Below are 22105 nucleotides of genomic sequence, written 5' to 3' on the forward strand. Positions count from 1 at the left end.
TAATTTGTGTACAAGACCATATGTGTGCTATATACATTGTGTACAAGACTATATGTGTGCTATAAAAATTGTGTACACGACTATATGTGTGCTATATAAATTGTGTACAAGACTATATGTGTGCTATAAAAATTGTGTACAAGACCATATGTGTGCTATAAAAATTGTGTACAAGACAATATATGTGCTATAAAAATTGTGTACAAGACTATATGTGTGCTATATAAATTGTGTACAAGATTATATGTGTACTACAAGCGATTGTTTAAGTGTAGTATGAGGCGTGGAGGGGAATGTAGATATTTAAGATCAAAATGCTTGTACACATATTTATAAACTTTTTCATCTTACCTTCATCACATAGCAGATGGACTTCATTAATAAGACAATTTGCTGAAATTTTTTGGGTAGGTCATTGTTAGCGGTATTCAGTTAATTATTGATTCAGCTATAAATGGATTCAGTTAATTATTGCTTAACTTAGACATCATAATAACAGGAACCACAATTTTCAGTTTGTGATTGACGGTTAGGACTACTAGAGTAGACGGACACTTAAAATCAGCGATGGAAGTTTTAGGAAAGCTCTACAGAATTTTAGCGAACTCGTTTTCCTTTTGATTGATTTAACGATGTTGCTATGTCACATTTTTTTTTCTGTGACATTTGACAATACTAAGAAAACAAATCACGCAATAAAACACAAACACTGGTGCTGTTGATGAATGTGATACAAATCACATACACATAAACACACAGGTGCAGTTGATGAATGACGTTTTACGAAACAAAACATTTTGTATTGTGTTGGTGAACGATGAGCCACATCACGTGACTCCTGTATGTTGTTGTCGGATTTGTTTGTCAGAATGAGGTCAGTGCCACCGCCATCTCTGGTGACGTGCATGGCTTATCTGGCATTAGCTCGGTACATATTTGGTGCTGGTCAGATGGAACTTGTTTTCAAAGACTGGGGGCGCTGTGAGACTGGCTCGTGTGTTTTTGTCTGAATCAGTACAGTTCTAGTTAACTCTGACATTGGTGAGTTGCTGTTTTTGTGGTAAAGTTCTAGTCAACTGACATTGGTGACTTGCTGTTTTGTCTGAATCGGTACAGTTCTAGTCAACTCTGACATTGGTGAGTTGCTGTTTTTGTGGTACAGTTCTAGTCAACTCTGACATTGGTGAGTTGCTGTTTTTTGTGGTACAGTTCTAGTCAACTCTGACATTGGTGAGTTGCTGTTTTTGTGGTACAGTTCTAGTCAACTCTGACATTGGTGAGTTGCTGTTTTTTGTGGTACAGTTCTAGTCAACTCTGACATTGGTGAGTTGCTGTTTTTGTGGTACAGTTCTAGTCAACTCTGACATTGGTGAGTTGCTGTTTTTGTGGTACAGTTCTAGTCAACTCTGACATTGGTGAGTTGCTGTTTTTGTGGTACAGTTCTAGTCAACTCTGACATTGGTGAGTTGCTGTTTTTGTGGTACAGTTCTAGTCAACTCTGACATTGGTGAGTTGCTGTTTTTTGTGGTACAGTTCTAGTCAACTCTGACGTCGGTGAGTTGCTGTTTTTGTGGTACAGTTCTAGTCAACTCTGACATTGGTGAGTTGCTGTTTTTTGTGGTACAGTTCTAGTCAACTCTGACATTGGTGAGTTGCTGTTTTTGTGGTACAGTTCTAGTCAACTCTGACATTGGTGAGTTTCTGTTTTTGTCTGAATCGGTACAGTTCTAGTCAACTCTGACATTGGTGAGTTGCTGTTTTTGTGGTACAGTTCTAGTCAACTCTGACATTGGTGAGTTGCTGTTTTTTGTGGTACAGTTCTAGTCAACTCTGACGTCGGTGAGTTGCTGTTTTTGTGGTACAGTTCTAGTCAACTCTGACATTGGTGAGTTGCTGTTTTTTGTGGTACAGTTCTAGTCAACTCTGACATTGGTGAGTTGCTGTTTTTGTGGTACAGTTCTAGTCAACTCTGACATTGGTGAGTTGCTGTTTTTGTGGTACAGTTCTAGTCAACTCTGACATTGGTGAGTTTCTGTTTTTGTCTGAATCGGTACAGTTCTAGTCAACTCTGACATTGGTGAGTTGCTGTTTTTGTGGTACAGTTCTAGTCAACTCTGACATTGGTGAGTTGCTGTTTTTTGTGGTACAGTTCTAGTCAACTCTGACATTGGTGAGTTGCTGTTTTTTGTGGTACAGTTCTAGTCAACTCTGACATTGGTGAGTTGCTGTTTTTTGTGGTACAGTTCTAGTCAACTCTGACATTGGTGAGTTGCTGTTTTTGTGGTACAGTTCTAGTCAACTCTGACATTGGTGAGTTGCTGTTTTTAACCTAACTACATTTTCAGTAATTAGGGAAATTTGGTGGTTGATCTGTGATGGGTTTTTTCTATAAATAGTTTTGATGTTTTATTTCTCTGTGTTTCCGTTTTGATGATATTCTAAAAATAGGTCATTATTTTTCTGGACGTGTGAGTTTAGATACTAATCTATAGGCTTAGGTATTTATCGAATTTCAATTCAACAATTTCAATTGCGGAAACTAAGTGGCACGGAGAGGGATGTAGTGGCCAACAAGGTAGAGAGCTGGACTGCTAACTCGAGTTCGAATCCGGGTTCAAGTCAGTAGACCGTCCCTTAGTCCACCCAACTTTGATGGGTACCTAACTCACATTAGAGTAAGTAAAGGCGGCTGGGCGTAGTGCTGACCACACTATCCCTTCATATGCCGAGGTCACAGAAACATACTTTACTTGCCCCGTAGACCGTCAGGTTTAAAAGGGAACTTTACTACTTACTCACAAAACCGAGTTCAATGATTATGTGTTGTTGTATCCATATTATTTAGTTAATTTTTATTTTCACTTTAGTTTACGTTTTCTTTCGTTCTCTTTACTTGTGTCTTCCTTTGTTGAGTTCTTCATTAAGAACAGCAACACAAAAAGGGAGCTTTCTTGTTGGTTCGCGCATTTAAATTAAATATATCTTAATGTTAAAACTACTTTGGCTGGTCAAATACGTCTGGTAAACTAAGCACGAGCCTGCTTACCATGTGTATGATGAACTAGCTCACAGTTTTGGAATGGAATGATTTATTGCATGCAAAACTTTGTAATGTTTTTTAACGCATGAATCGGCATTTCTAATGTTGTTTCCGCTAATTATCGAGCACTGCCTAACTTTGGTGTATGTATTTACCGGCATTGTATGAATTTGTTGAAATGTATTAATCGGATCTATACTACTTAGACGTGTAGACTTATTTTTATCTATGCAGCAACTTCGAAAAATGCTTGTTTTTTACACCAATCAATGCACCAACTTAGAGAGTAACTTTGTTTTTAGCCGTGGTAGTGTACTTTTCGCTTCTTTTGGCTTGTATAGCTTTAGTCTATACATATGGTTTCAAAAGCCAGCTCTCAGCTGGTTCAGCCTTCGTATCCTAGGTATTTCCTAGGTAACCTACGCTATTTTGATAAGACACCTAAGTCACAAATAGAGCCCGAATATCCACGCCACGTTTAGTTTCGTAGCGTTAAATGTTACATTTTCGTGTGCTACCTTAACTTCGTGTAGTGGTAGTGTGTACTTTCGCTTCTTCTGTCATGTATAGCTTTAGTCTATACATGTGGTTTCAAAAGCCAGCTCTCAGCTGTGTAAAGCCTCGTTATCCTAGGTATATCCTAGGCGACGCTATTTTGATAACACCTTGTTCGGAAATACAAGCCAAATATCCACACCACGCGTAGTTTCTCGTAGTGTAACATGCTACATTCTCGCGTGCTGCCTAGATATTCGTGTAGTATTGTTACCCGTGATGCAATTTTTAAGGAACGCATGTTTTTGCAAGAAAAACTTACCTTGTTTTCACTTGCAACATTCATTTCGAGGGATTGGAGTGGTCGGGCGATTAAGCACATGGTTACTAACCCGAGAGTCCAGTTCAATCCCCCGGGCAGATGTAACTCGTCTGCTGGGAATAGCAGCCCCTCTAAGAGAGGAAACTCCGAAATCAAACCGGAGTTAAGCCCCTTAGGCGATAGGATTACCAGCTCTGGTTTCCTTTCGGCAGCTCCTGCGACACAGCTGATTCCAAGATGTACAGGTAGGCCCTGTCCCTTGGGTCCATCCGTGGTGGAGAGGGGGGGGGGGCTGATTCATGGGCAATATCTGGTTCTTCTCAGTTAAGGGCCCTGATTTGTGCTTGGATTTTCAATGCGATTGTCTACTAAACTAGGGAGTCTTATTTTTATTCATTTCAAATTATTAATACAATTGAAATTCTACATTTAATATATTATTGTTAATAGTGTATTAAATGTAGAATTTCAATTTATTTTTTAATTAAAATTTAACTTGATATTTCCAATATTAATTTTTACTTTTTTAAAAACTCCATTTCTGTAACAGTTGGGTAAAAATTTGAATATGAACACGCTTTTATAACATTGGTTAAAAATGTAATTGATTTTCTATAATTATGTAATAAAGAACCACTATTAAAATAACTAAATAGAAAAAACGTACTTAATAAAACAATCTTTGCCTTCTACCGGAAAATTTAAAATTTCACCTCAATCAATTTACAAATATTTAGTTCTCAAAATTCAATTTTCCAAATCATAATTTCCCCCAAACTATTTTTTTTTCCATCCATTTAGGCCGCCTGTGTGAGCTGAAATATAAGTTTGAAAGTAAATGTGAAAACTGTTGAAATAATAAATCTGAGTTAAGTAAAATTATACTTTATCACCTAGATTCATTAAAAGGGCAAAGTTATAGCTATAACTGCAGCAATAACACTATAACTATCATACGCCCGTGCTTCGCTACGGTAAAGAAAAATTGGTGTAATGTGAGCGTCGACAAATAGCTGTTCTCCTGGGCGTCCGCGCACTTCACCCTTTATAACCGAACAATGTTTCGTATTGATGAAAAATACTGCTGAACGCTCATTAACATATTACCATTTAGAAAAATTACCTCCACACAATTATATTACAAATAAACTGGAAATACAACACAGATTGAGGAAATGACATTAAATAATAATAATAGGATCATGTACATTAATATTATATATATATATATATATATATATATATATATATATATATATATATATATATATATATATATATATATACTAGCCGTCCCGGCCAGGCCCTGCTCTGGCTTCTGTGAAAAACCTTTCTGTTAAAGACCGTTACCTGTGTGTTTAGTAATCATCATAAACCCGGCATTGCCCACCCAAACCACAACCAACCAAAACAACAAAACGCAAACATAACGCTAATACAATTACAAATACAAACGAAAACAAAAACCTAACAACAAACCCAACCACAATCACAAACACCAATACAAACACAAAGAAAAAACAAACAAAAAAGCAAACGAAAACAAACCAAATCCAAACGCAAAACCAACCACAAACACAAACCCAAAGAAAAAAACACAAACGAAAAAGCAAACGAAAACAAACCAAATCCAAACGCAAAGCCAACCACAAACACAAATACAAACACAAACCCAAAGAAAAAAAACACAAACGAAAACGAAAAAAGAAAGAACAAAAACGAACCAAATCAAAACGCAACCACTAACGCAAACCCAACCTAAACACAAAGAAAACACTAACGCGAACATAAACGCAAAGTGCTCACAGTCTAGCCCGGGACAGAATCGCCTGTTTCAGCTTAATAATTGACTATAGTAACCCAACTTATTCATAGTCTTTTGCACTCACTTAAACGAACGTAGGTGCCAAACCAAACCAAATGAACAATTATAATACTCCAAGCTTATTCTTAAAATACCTACAACATTTGCACTTGATCAATTCCCGCTAATTTGTAATTATTTTTTTTCCCAACACCAAAGCAAAGTAATAAAAAGTAAATTCTTTTCCACTAATGCAATGTTTTATAAAGGGAAGTAATTGTGTTTTCCTAATTTATCGAAGGGAAGTAAGTGCTAAAGGACTAAATATAAATAATTTTCAGACATAATTAGAATTTTTGTTATTTTTTTAAAATTGTGTTTAATGAACATGCCGACAATTATTACTATCAGTTTGAAAAATGAAAATTATTTCCCAACACTTTCAATAGTAATTTTTTAACTTATAAATTTAGACTATGAGCACGGTAATAGTCTAACACTTAAATCCATAGAAGTATGTCAACGACAAACAAACTTATTACGTTACATACAGAATTGAGCTTTATATATTAGATATATATATATATATATAAAATATGTTTGTGTGTGCGTGTGTGTGTGTGTGCATGTGCGCGTGTGTGCGTGTGTTTTTCGCAAGGGCCCCGCTCAAGCTAAATACACCCTGCCGAGCAAGAACTGCTCCCGATCTACGCCCTATTCCTACAACAAACCCAGCACTAGAAATATCGTGCTCCCGATCTACGCCCTATTCCTACAACAAACCCAGCACTAGAAATATCGTGCTCCCGATCTACGCCCTATTCCTACAACAAACCCAGCACAAGAAATATCGTGCTCCCGATCTACGCCCTATTCCTACAACAAACCCAGCACTAGAAATATCGTGCTCCCGATCTACGCCCTATTCCTTCAACAAACCCAGCACTAGAAATATCGTGCTCCCAACCTACGCCCTATTCCTACAACAAACCCAGCACTAGAAATATCGTGCTCCCAACCTACGCCCTATTCCTACAACAAACCCAGCACTAGAAATATCATGCTCCCAACCTACGCCCTATTCCTGCAACAAACCCAGCACTAGAAATATCGTGCTCCCAACCTACGCCCTATTCCTACAACAAACCCAGCACTAGAAATATCGTGCTCCCAACCTACGCCCTATTCCTACAACAAACCCAGCACTAGAAATATCGTGGTCCCAACCTACGCCCTATTCCTACAACAAACCCAGCACTAGAAATATCGTGCTCCCAACCTACGCCCTATTCCTACAACAAACCCAGCACTAGAAATATCGTGCTCCCAACCTACGCCCTATTCCTACAACAAACCCAGCACTAGAAATATCGTGCTCCCAACCTACGCCCTATTCCTGCAACAAACCCAGCACTTGAAATATCATGCTCCCAACCTACGCCCTATTCCTGCAACAAACCCAGCACTAGAAATATCATGCTCCCGATGTACGCCCTATTCCTACAACAAACCCAGCACTTGAAATATCATGCTCCCGAGCTACGCCCTATTCCTACAACAAACCCAGCACTAGAAATATCGTGCTCCCAACCTACGCCCTATTCCTACAACAAACCCAGCACTTGGAATATCGGCTCGTTAGACCAACCCTGACCCACATACGATATCAACAGGCCCAGAGCTATCTGTGGGTTTGCGTTTCTCAGTGGGAACATAACTCAGTCACTTGGTCTTTCGTGATGTCAGGCATGCATAGATTTGGACTAGCCCTAACTCTTTCGTTTGTATGTATGTGTGGTAGACAGGGGCGGAGGCAGGAGGGTGCTGGCGCGAGAATTAGGAATGATCCACCCCCCCCCCCCCCAACTACCCCAAAATGAAAGTGTTTCAGGTTAATAGACACAAATTATAGATAGTATCAAGACATCATTATGATACACACACACACACACATATATATATATATATATATATATATATATATATATATATATATATATATATATATATATATATATATATATATATATACGTATATATATATATATATACGTATATATATATATATATACGTATATGTACGTATATATATATATACTAGGCATACTGCCTAGCTTCGCTTAGGTTTTTAAATAACATTTGAGAATTTGAATACTTAATTATTTAGCGATGGATTTGGTGTTGAGTGCTTTAATTTAAACAGTAATGCTAACTTTAGAAAAAAAATGTTTTAGTTTGTCATTTAAATACCGTTCGCAGAGAAATATCGGAAAGTACGCAATGTATAAGTAAAATGGAATTAGAACTACACAGCTTCCATGAACAGTACATCTCATAGTTTTTATTACATTGCCTTTTGAAATTTATTTATTTATTTAATTGGGATACGTAACTAAATTAACAACTTAATTTTGTACTAAAACAAATGCTATACTTCGTCATTTTCTGTTTCTGTTTAAAATAGTATACAATTATTTGAAAAATAATAATTTAAAAAACGTTACCTCCCTTGAAAACTGAACGTATGACGTATGTCTTTGTTTTTTTTTTACAAACAGTTGCTATGCTTATATAAGAAATTACGGTATATGAACATATTTAACAACTATAATGGCTGTTTCCGACGGGAATAAAGTTTTTTTGTTAGCCTCCAGGGTCGGTCTACGACGTCACATAATATTAAGAGATCGTTCGTCAATTTATTTATATATATATATCTCATATAAGGAGAATTTCACTCAAGATCATCTTTTAGCCCTCGTCGAGGGCTTTGAGTCTGACCAACAGTTTTTCCATACGGCCTAGTCATCTATAGTAGTGTATGCAAAAAATTAGCCAGATATACTGAGCTTAAGTACCCTAAAGTCTGCGTTGAAATGACCCTCTGTTTTTCCCATAAAATACAAATATTATATAGGGAAATACAACTGGTCAGTTTTGACCCCTTTACGAAGTTTCCCAGATATGCCGAGTTTTTTGTGACACCCCAAGGTGTTCTCCTACCACCTCACAAAATTTCAAGGGGGGTCGTCGGAGGAATTTTTTTTTCGTAATAGAGCTCATATAAAGAGAATTTCACTCGCGGTCACTTTTTAGCCCTCGTCGAGGGCTTTAAGTGTAACCGACAGTTTTCCCTAAAGGTCAAGCCATTGACCTAGGAGCATGCAAAAAATTAGCCAGATATACTGAGCTTAAGTATCCTAAAGTCTGCGTTGAAATGACCCTCTGTTTTTCCCATAAAATACAAAGATTATATAGGGAAATACAACTGGTCAGTTTTGACCCCTTTACGAAGTTTTCCCAGATATGCCGAGTTTTTTGTGACACCCCAAGGTGTTCTCCTACCACCTCACAAAATTTCAAGGGGGGTCGTCGGAGGAATTTTTTTTTCGTAATAGAGCTCATATAAAGAGAATTTCACTCGCGGTCACTTTTTAGCCCTCGTCGAGTGCTTTGTGTGTAACCGACAGTTTTCCCTAAAGGTCAAGCCATTTACCTATAAGCATGCCAAAACTGAGCCAGATGTAAAGAGGGTAAGTGCCATAAAATCCGTTTTGAAATGACCCTCTGTTTTCCCCATAAAATACAAAGATTATATAGGGAAATACGACTGGTCAGTTTTGACCCATTTCCCGATTTTTCCCGGACATGGCGAGTTTTTTGTGACACCCCAAGGCGTTCTCCTACCACCTCACAAAATATCAAGGGGGGTCGTCGTCGGAATTTTTTTTTCGTAATAGAGCTCATATGAAGAGAATTTCACTCGCGGTCACTTTTTAGCCCTCGTCGAGTGCTTTGTGTGTAACCGACAGTTTTCCCTAAAGGTCAAGCCATTTACCTATAAGCATGCCAAAACTGAGCCAGATGTAAAGAGCGTAAGTGCCATAAAATCCGTTTTGAAATGACCCTCTGTTTTCCCCATAAAATACAAAGATTATATAGGGAAATACGACTGGTCAGTTTTGACCCATTTCCCGATTTTTCCCGGACATGGCGAGTTTTTTGTGACACCCCAAGGCGTTCTCCTACCACCTCACAAAATATCAAGGGGGTCGTCGGAGGAATTTTTTTTTCGTAATAGAGCTCATATGAAGAGAATTTCACTCGCGGTCACTTTTTAGCCCTCGTCGAGGGCTTTGAGTGTAACCGACAGATTTCCCTAAAGGTCAAGCCATTTACCTATAAGCATGCCAAAACTGAGCCAGATGTAAAGAGCGTAAGGTCCATAAAATCCGTTTTGAAATGACCCTCTGTTTTCCCCATAAAATACAAAGATTATATAGGGAAATACGACTGGTCAGTTTTGACCCATTTCCCGATTTTTCCCGGACATGGCGAGTTTTTTGTGACACCCCAAGGTGTTCTTCTACCACCTCACAAAATATCAAGGGTGGTCGTCGGAGGAATTTTTTTTTCGTGATAGAGCTCATATAATGAGAATTTCACTCGCGGTCACTTGTTAGCCCTCGTCGAGGGCTTTGAGTGTAACCGACAGTTTTCCCTAAAGGTCAAGCCATTGACCTAGGAGCATGCAAAAAATTAGCCAGATATACTGAGCTTAAGTATCCTAAAGTCTGCGTTGAAATGACCCTCTGTTTTTCCCATAAAATACAAAGATTATATAGGGAAATACAACTGGTCAGTTTTGACCCCTTACCGAAGTTTTCCCAGATATGCCGAGTTTTTTGTGACACCCCAAGGTGTTCTCCTACCACCTCACAAAATTTCAAGGGGGGTCGTCGGAGGAATTTTTTTTTTCGTAATAGAGCTCATATAAAGAGAATTTCACTCGCGGTCACTTTTTAGCCCTCGTCGAGGGCTTTGAGTGTAACCGACAGTTTTCCCTAAAGGTCAAGCCATTGGCCTAGGAGCATGCAAAAAATTAGCCAGATATACTGAGCTTAAGTATCCTAAAGTCTGCGTTGAAATGACCCTCTGTTTTTCCCATAAAATACAAAGATTATATAGGGAAATACAACTGGTCAGTTTTGACCGCTTTACGAAGTTTTCCCAGATATGCCGAGTTTTTTGTGACACCCCAAGGTGTTCTCCTACCACCTCACAAAATTTCAAGGGGGGTCGTCGGAGGAATTTTTTTTTCGTAATATAGCTTATATAAGGCGCCGGTCAGTCGAGGTCAGTTTTGACCCCCTCTCCGTAGACTTTTTGCCAAACCGTCACCGGCCCTCGTGTTCTATCGCCATAAGGCACCTTCGTGCCAAATTTGACGCGCCTGCGGCGCCGGGAAGTGCCCTATCGGGCACCCGACCACTTTGCTATATATATATATATATATATATATATATATATATATATATATATATATATATATATATATATATATATATATATATATATATATATATGTACGTATATATATATATGTACACAAACATATATATATATATATATATATATATATATATATATATATATATATATATATATATATATATATATATATATATATATATTATATATATATATATGTATGTTTATATGGTGAAAGTCCTGCTAGACCTGAGAGTCTTGTAATGGTAATTGAAGACGTGATTAGCTTACATAGATAAGTTTGTGTTATTTTGGAATTAGTTTCAACTTGCAAGGCCAGTAATCTAAGAACTACGGTCCACTTGTCTCCCCTTGTTGTCAAGTTTTTTATCAGCTCCCCTCGCAGCAAGTGACGAAACAACAAGTGTGGCCAGATTTTTCGTTTCGTGTCTATTTCAAGTTTTTGTTTACTCTGTCACAATTTTCTTCTGTACGACTTAGCTCACTAGAGAACTTAATTAAAATTATAAACAATTGAATGCGGAGACAAAGACTTCTCGGATAAAGACATGGAACTTTTGAAGAAGTGACAGAATGGAAAGAAATTCTGAAAAAGGTAATTTTATTCTACATTGTTAGATCGAGTTGTTTCATTTAGCTGGGCCTTAGTTTTATATGGTATCTGTGGTGCATTAGGTTGGTTGTTACAAGTTTACTTTTTATTGCTAGGTGGATCGAGTGTGAAGGGGCAGTGCAAGGCGATCTTCTTAACTCACGTGAAGGAGGGGGTGGCGGAATGTCTTGGTACAGCTGTCCTAATGGTGAGTTAAATTGTGGTACAGGCGAACTTATGGTGAGTCAAATTGTGGTACCGGCGAACTTATGGTGAGTTAAATTGTGGTACAGGCGAACGTATGATGAGTCAAATTGTAGAACAGCTGTCCTAATGGTGAGTTAAATTATAGAACAGCTGTCCTTATGGTGAGTACCTTGTGGTACAGGCGAACTTATGTTGAGTCAAATTGTGGTACAGGCGAACTTATGTTGAGTCAAATTGTGGTACCGGCGAACTTATGGTGAGTCAAATTGTGGTACAGGCGAACTTATGGTGAGTTAAATTGTGGTACAGGCGAACTTATGGTGAGTCAAAATATAGAACAGTTGTCCTTAAGATAAGTCAAATTGTGTTGGTATATAATGGTGAGTTAAGCTGTAGTACAGCCATTATTCGATGAGTCTAATTCTCGTCCGTATAGACTGTTACGGTGTCTCAGTAGAGCCGATCTTGTTACCATGCGGCAGAGGAAGTAGAGTTCACTTGTTTCAGTGACCTCAGCATATATAAGGATATAAAAAGATACATTTGTCAACATTATACTCTTTACTTTCTCAAACATGAGGCAGGTACCCATTAATACTGGTTGAACTCAGGGACGTTCTATGGACGTAAGCCATGAATCCTAACTCGAGATTTTCGGGGTAGCATTCGTGTGATCTACTGTCCCACCACGCCGCCCCATACAACAGTTTCTGGGTGATTCCATTTGTCGGACTTGTGATCAAACTTCATCTGTTAGTCAACGTTAGCTAAAGTTGATATTAAAAGAAATGTTTACTGATCATCATTTAATCGATGATACAGTCTGCATATGACATCATTCATGTCCCTATAGTCAGATGACATCATTCATGTCACTATAGTCAGATGACATCATTCATGTCACTATAGTCAGATGACATCATTCATGTCCATATAGTCAGATGACATCATTCATGTCACTATAGTCAGATGACATCATTCATGTCCCTATAGTCAGATGACATCATTCATGTCCATATAGTCAGGTGACACCATTCATGTCCCTATAGTCAGATGTCATCATTCATGTCCCTATAGTCAGATGTCAACATTCATGTCACTATTGTCAGATGACACCATTCATGTCACTATTGTCTTATGACATCATTCATGTCCCTATAGTCAGATGACACCATTCATGTCCCTATTGTCAGATGACACCATTCATGTCACTATTGTCAGATGTCATCATTCATGTCACTATTGTCAGATGACACCATTCATGTCACTATTGTCTTATGTCATCATTCATGTCCCTATAGTCAGATGTCACCATTCATGTCACTATTGTCAGATGACACCATTCATGTCACTATTGTCAGATGTCATCATTCATGTCACTATTGTCAGATGACACCATTCATGTCACTATTGTCTTATGACATCATTCATGTCCCTATAGTCAGATGTCAACATTCATGTCCCTATAGTCAGATGTCATCATTCATGTCACTAATGTCAGATGACACCATTCATGTCACTATTGTCTTATGACATCATTCATGTCCCTATAGTCAAGTGACATCATTCATGTCACTATAGTCAGATGTCAACATTCATGTCCTTATAGTCATATGTCATGTAACGTTTACCTATCTATCAGCCAGATAGATGGTGAACGTCCCCGGATTCTTTTTTCGGGGTTATATGCAAATGACTTAAAGCCTAAATGGATGAACACTAACTCAACAACACACTAGGGCTCGATCTCGATGTCTAGGGAAAACTAGCGATACTATTGAAGTTAACAACTCATCCAATCTGCATACAACCTTTAATAAGCGAACACAGTTGTGGCAGAACACTAGGTTAAACGAGATAAAATATTTAATTTAGAAAATAACAAAACCCAACTTACAAAGCGTAAGAAAAAATACTATCACAGATTTTAACACTGTATAAAAATAGCCACAGGTCACACAACACTGCTATAGCTTCATGAATCACTTGGCGACAAGTAATATTATACTAGAAGACTAAAACAACTTAAGAAAGCATAGCACACACAGGACTTAAGCTCTCTCACGTTCAAATGGACAGAATCTATTGCCGGACAAAATGGACGGCCTGGTCTTAATAGACTGTTTGATCAAGGTAGACTGCCTCGTGTTGCGAGGGTGCGATCCAGTTAAAGACTTATGCAACAGGGGAGGTTATCCTCAACTCATGTAGCCATTGGTTGGGATGGTCATCTGATCAGAATCAATCAATCAGATCTTGATGGAAAATTTCTGGGTCCTAGACACCCTTAATAAGACAGTGGAAAAACCCCGGTAGTTGCACCATCAATCCATATAAGGTATTATACAATGTCAAAATAAAACATTACTGGACCTAAGTAGGTCACAGTCACCATGCATGTCACTATTGTCAGATGACATCATTCATGTCTCTCAACAGGTGTTTGGCATGGGATCTGTCGCTCAATTTGTTTTCAGCGAAGGTAAAGCGGGGTCACCTGATCAGGTCAGGTGGTCTTGGGGTCTAGGGGTCACCTTTGGCGTGTACGTGGCTGGAGGAACTTCAGGTGGGTCTTCCAGGTAACAGGGGGGTCTGTCAACTAGTATCTTAGGGGTCATTAACTATCGTTGATTATTTAGTTTTAATTCACAGATATCTAGTCAAATTCACCTTCTTAGCTTTAAACAAGAAAAATTTTAAACCATGCTTGAACAACGGGTACAAGTTTAATTAATAAATGTGTACAATTTTAATGCGACAGGGGGTCACCTTAACCCAGCCGTGACCTTGACCCTGTGTTTGTTCAGGAAACTGCCCTGGAGCAAGTTGATCCCTTACTGGATTGGCCAGTACCTGGGCTCGTTCGTTGCTTCAGGTCTGGTCTACGCTGTTTACTACGGTAATGTGCTGTCTCTATGTAGGGAATGTCGTCATATATTGTCTGTCTAGTCTACTACGGTAATGTGATGTCTCTATGTAGGGAATGTCGTTGTAATATATTGAGAATTGTGAAGTCAAGGGAACTCACTCTTCTTGTATTAGTATTATATTTATAATGTTATCTTGAGTGATGTCCCTTATATATATATAAATATGTTTATGTCTCGTCACTTCCTCTTCCTCTTTCCATCATGTAGCTGACTAGTTAACAACCAACGTGGCTTCTCGTCAGTGTATGATAATAGAACAGCTACAATCCACCACAACTGGCGACGAGGATGGGATCAATCGACTTAAAAGAACACATGCTTACTTAAAAAGAAGCTTGCTAGAGTATATTGGCTAAGTATTTCTAGGATAATGGCGCTGTATGGCCAAATAAAAGAATTTGATTCGAATGATGAAACCATTCATGATTATCTAGATAGGTTAAGCTTTTACATTGAAGCTAACGACGTGACGATAGAAGCCAAAAAGAGAGCTGTTTTGTTAACTAGTCTTTAACTTAGCTACATGATGGAAAGAGGAAGAGGAAGTGACGAGACATAAACATATATATATATATATAAGGGACATCACTCAAGATATAATTATAAATATAATACTAATTCAAGAAGAGTGAGTTCCCTTGACTTCACATTCTCAATATATTACAGTCGTCATATTCTGTCTGTCTGTCTACTACGGTAATGTGCTGTCTCTATTTAAGGCTGTCGTCATATTCTGTCTGTCTGTCTGTCTAGTCTACTACGGTAATGTGTTGTCTCTATTGAATGTCGTCATATTCTGTCTGTCTGTCTACTACGGTAATCTGCTGTCTCTATGTAGGGAATGTCGTCATTTCATATTCTGTCTGTCTGTCTGTCTGTCTGTCCAATCTACTATGGTAATGTGTTGTGATATTGTTGTTTTGTTTAAGCACTCTATTATAGCAATTTAATGTTTTGTTTACCTACCCCGTCTACTATGGTAATGTGTTGTAACGTTGTCTACATATTTTATCTAAGCTCTATATTTAGGGAATGTCATATTTTATCCGTCTACCCTGTCTATTATGCTAATGAGTTGTAATTTTTATTGTATTTAAGCACTCTTTTACGGTAATTTAATGTTCAGTTTGTTTTCCCATTCTGGTATGGTAATGTGCATGTTATCTACACGGTCGTTGTCTGCATGTCCATTAAAATAAAACTTTAGACCAATGTAAACTAGGCCTGCAGTGGTCTCTAGACCAAAGTACCTGTATGACGTCACAACAGGTAGATCTAGTAGGTCAGCTTACCTACAGCTTGATGATAGTTATTCATATACCTAACACCTTCTGATATACCTAACACTTTCTGATATACTTAACACTTGTTAATTTACCTAGTTCTTGTTGATATACTTAACTATTGTTTATATATGTAAATCTTGTTGATAAACTTAACTCTTAATGATATTCTTGACACGAGTTCCCATACCTGACTATTGTTGATATACCTGACTATTGCTGATACACCTGATTATTGCTGATATACCTGACTATTGTTGATATACCTGACTATTGTTGATATACATGACTATTGTTGATATACATGACTATTGTTGATATACATGACTATTGTTGATATACCTGACTATTGTTGATATACCTGACTATTGTTGATATACATAACTATTGTTGATATACATGACTATTGTTGATATACATGACTATTGTTGATATACATGACTATTGTTGATATACATGACTATTGTTGATATACATGACTATTGTTGATATACATGACTATTGTTGATATACATGACTATGTTGATATACCTGACTACTGTTGATAAACCTGAGAGTTATTAATACAACTGCTGGTTGTCCATTCAACTGTTTTGTTTTTGTTTCTATACACCATATATTCATGTTGCTGGAACCTCACCGATTGGTCCACAGATGCCTTCCATTCATTCAAGGGAGGTAACAAAACTATCGAGACGTCAAGCATATTTGTGACCTACCCTCAGGACTACCTGTCGGTGGCGAACGGCCTAGGGGACCAGGTACGTGTTGTCCTCATGTAGTTCTTGCAGTTGTGCTACGTCATTGCCTACTTGCTGAAGTTATGTTATGTCATCACCTACTTCCTGTTGTTGTGTTACGTCATCACCTTTTTTTCTGTATTTATATACTGTAATAATTTACTGCCTAAAGAATTTCTACTTAACACCGGCTCCTATGTTCCTTAAAAACTCCACCAACAGAGCTTACACATATGCTGTATCTACCTTCTCAGGTATTTGGAACCGCTGTGCTGATGCTGCTAGTGTCTGCACTGAACGACCCCAAGAACATGTCCCCGGGGAAAGGCTATGTCCCGCTGGTTGTAGGCCTGGTTGTCGTGGCTATCGGGATGACCTTCTCCCAGAACTGTGGCTACGCCATCAACCCGGCACGGGACCTAGCTCCCAGGGTCTTTCTCCTGCTGGCAGGGTGGGGGACCAAGGTCTTTAGGTCAGTAGATTTGGGACAAAGGTCTTTAGGTCAGTAGATTTGGGACAAAGGTCTTTAGGTCAGTATATTGAGACAAAGGTCTTTAGGTCAGTATATTGGGACAAAGGTCTTTAGGTCAATAGATTTGGGGACCAATGTCTTTAGGTCAGTAGATTTGGGACCAATGTCTGTAGGTCAGTATATTGGGACAAAGGTCTTTAGGTCAGTAGATTTGGGACAAAGGTCTTTAGGTCAGTAGATTTGGGACCAAGGTCTTTAGGTCAGTAGATTTGGGACAAAGGTCTTTAGGTCAGTAGATTTGGGACAAAGGTCTTTAGGTCAGTAGATTTGGGACAAAGGTCTTTAGGTCAGTATATTGGGACAAAGGTCTTTAGGTCAATAGATTTGGGGACTAAGGTCTTTAGGTCAGTAGATTTGGGACCAATGTCTGTAGGTCAGTATATTGGGACAAAGGTCTTTAGGTCAGTAGATTTGGGACAAAGGTCTTTAGGTCAGTAGATTTGGGACAAAGGTCTTTAGGTCAGTAGATTTGGGACAAAGGTCTTTAGGTTAGTATATTGAGACAAAGGTCTTTAGGTCAGTATATTGGGACAAAGGTCTTTAGGTCAATAGATTTGGGGACTAAGGTCTTTAGGTCAGTAGATTTGGGACAAAGGTCTTTAGGTCAGTAGATTTGGGACAAAGGTCTTTAGGTCAGTATATTGGGACAAAGGTCTTTAGGTCAGTATATTGGGACAAAGGTCTTTAGGTCAATAGATTTGGGGACCAAGGTCTTTAGGTCAGTAGATTTGGGACAAAGGTCTTTAGGTCAGTAGATTTGGGACAAAGGTCTTTAGGTCAGTATATTGGGACAAAGGTCTTTAGGTCAATAGATTTGGGGACCAAGGTCTTTAGGTCAGTAGATTTGGGACCAATCTCTGTAGGTCAGTATATTGGGACAAAGGTCTTTAGGTCAGTATATTTGGGACAAAGGTCTTTAGGTCAGTAGATTTAGGATGTAGGTCCTTAAGTGAGTTGAATTGGATGCAGGTTTTTAGGTCAGTAGAGCGGGAACGTAGTCTAGTGGAGCAGGTCATAATGCCAAAAAAGTGGAAAAGAAGGTCTTTAGGTAAGAAGATACGGGACAGATCATTAGGTCAGTAGGGTGGGAACGTAGGCCATATGTTCAATGGATTTGTGATGAGGTTTTAAGCTCCATAGACCGGATCTATAAGCTCTTTAGAGTAAGGTCTGGTCATTAGGTCAGTTGACTAAGAGTCCAATGGTACTTAGGTCTTTGGAATTCTCCAACACTACAGGGGCAAACAATCATTTGACTTGATCAACACGTACTACCCTATTGTAACTACAAGCTAAACATTTAGCTAAAACTAACATTTTAACCACTTACCATAAAATAACCACAGGGCATTACCCCCCCCCCCCCGATCTTACCCCCGGAGTAACTATCACATTACCCCCCTCCCTATTAATTACCCCTCGCCCAGTAAAATATAACTCCCCCCCCCCCGACACAGCTTACGGTACAGCTAGGGTTAGGGTTAAAGTTAGGTTTAATGCTAGGGTTAGGGTCAGGGTTAATTTTATGGTCAAGGTTAGACTTAAACCAAATGTTGGTTTTGGTTTTGTGTTAAGTTTTAGGCTGAGGTGAATGTTTAGGTGTTGGTCTTTTTCTGAAGGTTATGATTGAGGTAATATATATGGGATATAAAATTTGAGTTAGAGTTGGGATTCTAACTTGAGGGGGGGGGAGTAATTTCCCGAGGGGGGGGGGGGGGTTATTGACAAGGGTAATTGACAGTGGGTAATTGCTCAGGGGATAACTACGGCGTGGAATCTCCGTGGGGTAATTGACGGGGGGAGGGTTAATTTCTTGTAGCCACCTAATCACACAATATAAAATTATCACAATTTAACCCACATACCACAGTAAAATAACCACACTTATAACCACTTCATCATAAAATAACCACAGTTTTCACCAGCTACAACAACCCCAATAAATCTAAAGCCCTCCTGATCCCATCCCCAGCTACAACAACTACTGCTGGTTCTGGATCCCTGTGGCTGGCCCCCACATCGGTGCGGTACTGGGTGGGTCTCTGTACGAGATCTGCATCAACCCCTGTCTGCCCGCCCTGGGCTGTGGCACCAAAACTCCACAGGTGGAGGTCTCAGCGCTGGATGATCTGGCAGATCACCAGGTGGAACCTACAGGTGAGGCTGTAGTAATGACCTTAGGACCTACAGGTAAGGCTGTAGGCCAAAGGGTAATGACCTTAGGACCTACAGGTGAGGCTGTAGGCCAAAGGGTAATGACTTTAGGACCTACAGGTGAGGATGTAGTAATGACCTTAGGACCTACAGGTGAGGGTGTAGACCAGAGGGTAATGACCTTAGGACCTACAGGTGAGGATGTAGACCAGAGGGTAATGACCTTAGGACCTACAGGTGAGGATGTAGACCAGAGGGTAATGACCTTAGGACCTACAGGTGAGGCTGTAGTAATGACCTTATGACCTACAGGTGAGGATGTAGACCAGAGGGCAATGACCTTAGGACCTACAGGTGAGGCTGTAGTAATGACCTTAGGACCTACAGGTGAGGATGTAGACCAGAGGGTAATGACCTTAGGACCTACAGGTGAGGCTGTAGTAATGACCTTAGGACCTACAGGTGAGGATGTAGACCAGAGGGTAATGACCTTAGGACCTACAGGTGAGGCTGTAGTAATGACCTTAGGACCAACAGGTGAGGCTGTAGACCAGAGGGTAATGACCTTAAGACCTACAGGTGAGGCTGTAGTAATGACCTTCGCTTTATTCTGCCAAGGTTGTAACAATCATTATAACAATCAGTATAACAATCAGTATAACAATCAGTATAACAATCAGTATAACAATCAGTATAACAATCAGTATAACAATCATCGTAACAATCATAACAATCAGCATAACAATCAGTATAACAATCAGCATTTCACACTAAAAGTTTAACATTTTTAGTTTTGTTGTGATCTCTCAGGCTCAGCCAACCGTGTACTGGTTTAATTAGTTTTGTTGTGATGTTGTTGTAATTAGTTTTGTTGTGATGTTGTTGTAATTAGTTTTGTTGTGATGTTGTTGTAATTAGTTTTGTTGTGATGTTGTTGTAATTAGTTTTGTTGTGATGTTGTTGTAATTAGTTTTGTTGTGATGTTGTTGTAATTAGTTTTGTTGTGATGCTGTTGTAATTAGTTTTGTTGTGATGTTGTTGTAATTAGTTTTGTTGTGATGTTGTTGTAATTAGTTTTGTTGTGATGTTGTTGTAATTAGTTTTGTTGTGATGTTGTTGTAATTAGTTTTGTTGTGATGTTGTTGTAATTAGTTTTGTTGTGATGTTGTTGTAATTAGTTTTGTTGTGATGTTGTTGTAATTAGTTTTGTTGTGATGTTGTTGTAATTAGTTTTGTTGTGATCTTGTTGTAATTAGTTTTGTTGTGATGTTGTTGTAATTAGTTTTGTTGTGATGTTGTTGTAATTAGTTTTGTTGTGATGTTGTTGTAATTAGTTTTGTTGTGATGTTGTTGTAATTAGTTTTGTTGTGATGTTGTTGTAATTAGTTTTGTTGTGATGTTGTTGTAATTAGTTTTGTTGTGATCTTGTTGTAATTAGTTTCGTTGTGATGTTGTAATTAGTTTTCTTGTGATCTTGTTGTAATTAGTTTTGTTGTGATGTTGTTGTAATTAGTTTTGTTGTGATGTTGTTGTAATTAGTTTTGTTGTGATGTTGTTGTAATTAGTTTTGTTGTGATGTTGTTGTAATTAGTTTTGTTGTGATGTTGTAATTCGTTTTGTTGTGATCTGTCAGGCTCAGCCAACCGTGTACTGGTCTACCCAAGTTCTGTGACTAGACCTAAGTCGTGACAAGATGGAGGACGGGACTAATGCGACAGTTGATGACGTCACGTGGTGCTGGACGAGCGAGGTAGTGCTCTTTCAGTGAACTGTGGATAGTTTTGTGTATGATGAAATGTGGATAGTTTTCTGGATATTATTATAAAACGTGTATAGTTTGACCAGACAATAATATACTGTATATAGTTTCTCTGGACAATATTGTCTCAAAACATACGTACTGTTGGCAATATGGTGACTTATCGTGTAGACCAATATGGTTCATAATGTGATGGTCAACATGACATATACAATGCTGATCAGTGTGTAACCACGTTTTGTTAGTTATTGTGGTCACGTGATATGCTAGTAAATGTGATCACGTGACGTGCTAGTAAATAAGGTCACGTGATATGCTAGTAAATGTGATCACGGACGTGGAGGTCATCTTAACTTAAAATAGAACCCCTATATGTCTATAGTCCTGGACACTTAAATCACAATGTTATACTTGTAAATTAATTTAATCCTTGAAACCTTTACATAAATGTTGATAAACCAGTTTCAATGTATATAATTTCTTGTTGCTTGATTTCTTTGTTATAATTATTAATGGTTGTTATATTACTATGCATTGAATATCTGAAATAAATTTAAAACCAACTTTGTTCTTCGCTTGATTTTGTACTTGGGGGTCGTTGATTATAACATAATTTTTTTGCCGCCACCCCCCCCCCCTCCCTCCCTCTTCACACATTTTCACAAAAGCCCCTTCCCCCCCCCCCCCCCCCAATGGAAATAAAAACCACAACTAGCGCCTTCCCCCCTCCCCTCCCCCACCAGCTTCTTAATAAGAGTACTAATTGTTTACTTTTGGTTAGGAAAAATAACCAATCTAGGCTGATTTAAACGAAAATATTTACTGAGTTGTTTCCCTTCACGAGGAATCTATATAATGATAAAAAAATATAATTTTCTTCATGGACACCACGACGCAAGCTGACTATCGAACCCTCCTACCGCCCCCTCCCTTGCTCTCCAGTCTTGTGAGTTGT

At 38.5% G+C, this 22105-nt stretch overlaps 1 protein-coding gene across 6 annotated transcripts; it reads left to right on the forward strand.

Annotated features, from left to right (window-relative positions):
- Positions 1 to 959: 959 nt before the first annotated feature.
- On the forward strand, positions 960 to 21707 carry LOC131943774 (aquaporin-7). Of its 6 annotated transcripts, none has more exons than XM_059304045.1 (9): positions 960 to 1041; positions 11434 to 11548; positions 11662 to 11753; positions 14192 to 14318; positions 14514 to 14651; positions 16620 to 16726; positions 16960 to 17177; positions 19210 to 19394; positions 21025 to 21707. In XM_059304045.1, the coding sequence occupies exons 2-9, from the start codon at positions 11527 to 11529 to the stop codon at positions 21078 to 21080; spliced, it is 945 nt and encodes a 314-aa protein (XP_059160028.1). In that variant the 5' UTR covers positions 960 to 1041; positions 11434 to 11526; the 3' UTR covers positions 21081 to 21707. The 6 variants fall into 6 exon arrangements, with proteins under 6 accessions (XP_059160028.1, XP_059160030.1, XP_059160029.1 ...); XM_059304047.1 differs by lacking the exon at positions 960 to 1041 and adding an exon at positions 2043 to 2077; XM_059304046.1 differs by lacking the exon at positions 960 to 1041 and adding an exon at positions 2232 to 2310.
- The last annotated feature ends 398 nt before the right edge of the window (positions 21708 to 22105 follow it).

This window comes from Physella acuta, unplaced genomic scaffold (genome assembly GCF_028476545.2).
Source record: "Physella acuta isolate Inbredline_101_S28 unplaced genomic scaffold, ASM2847654v3 ptg000466l, whole genome shotgun sequence".
Classification (NCBI taxonomy): Eukaryota; Metazoa; Mollusca; class Gastropoda; family Physidae; genus Physella; species Physella acuta.

Bases quoted from the DNA above. Each gene is read 5' to 3' on its own strand.
- LOC131943774 (XM_059304045.1), top strand. From the start codon at position 11,527: ATGGAAAGAAATTCTGAAAAAG. The intron at 14,652-16,619 runs GTAATGTGCTGT...ATTGGTCCACAG, and splicing joins GGTCTACGCTGTTTACTACG to ATGCCTTCCATTCATTCAAG. The intron at 17,178-19,209 runs GTCAGTAGATTT...TCCCATCCCCAG, and splicing joins TGGGGGACCAAGGTCTTTAG to CTACAACAACTACTGCTGGT.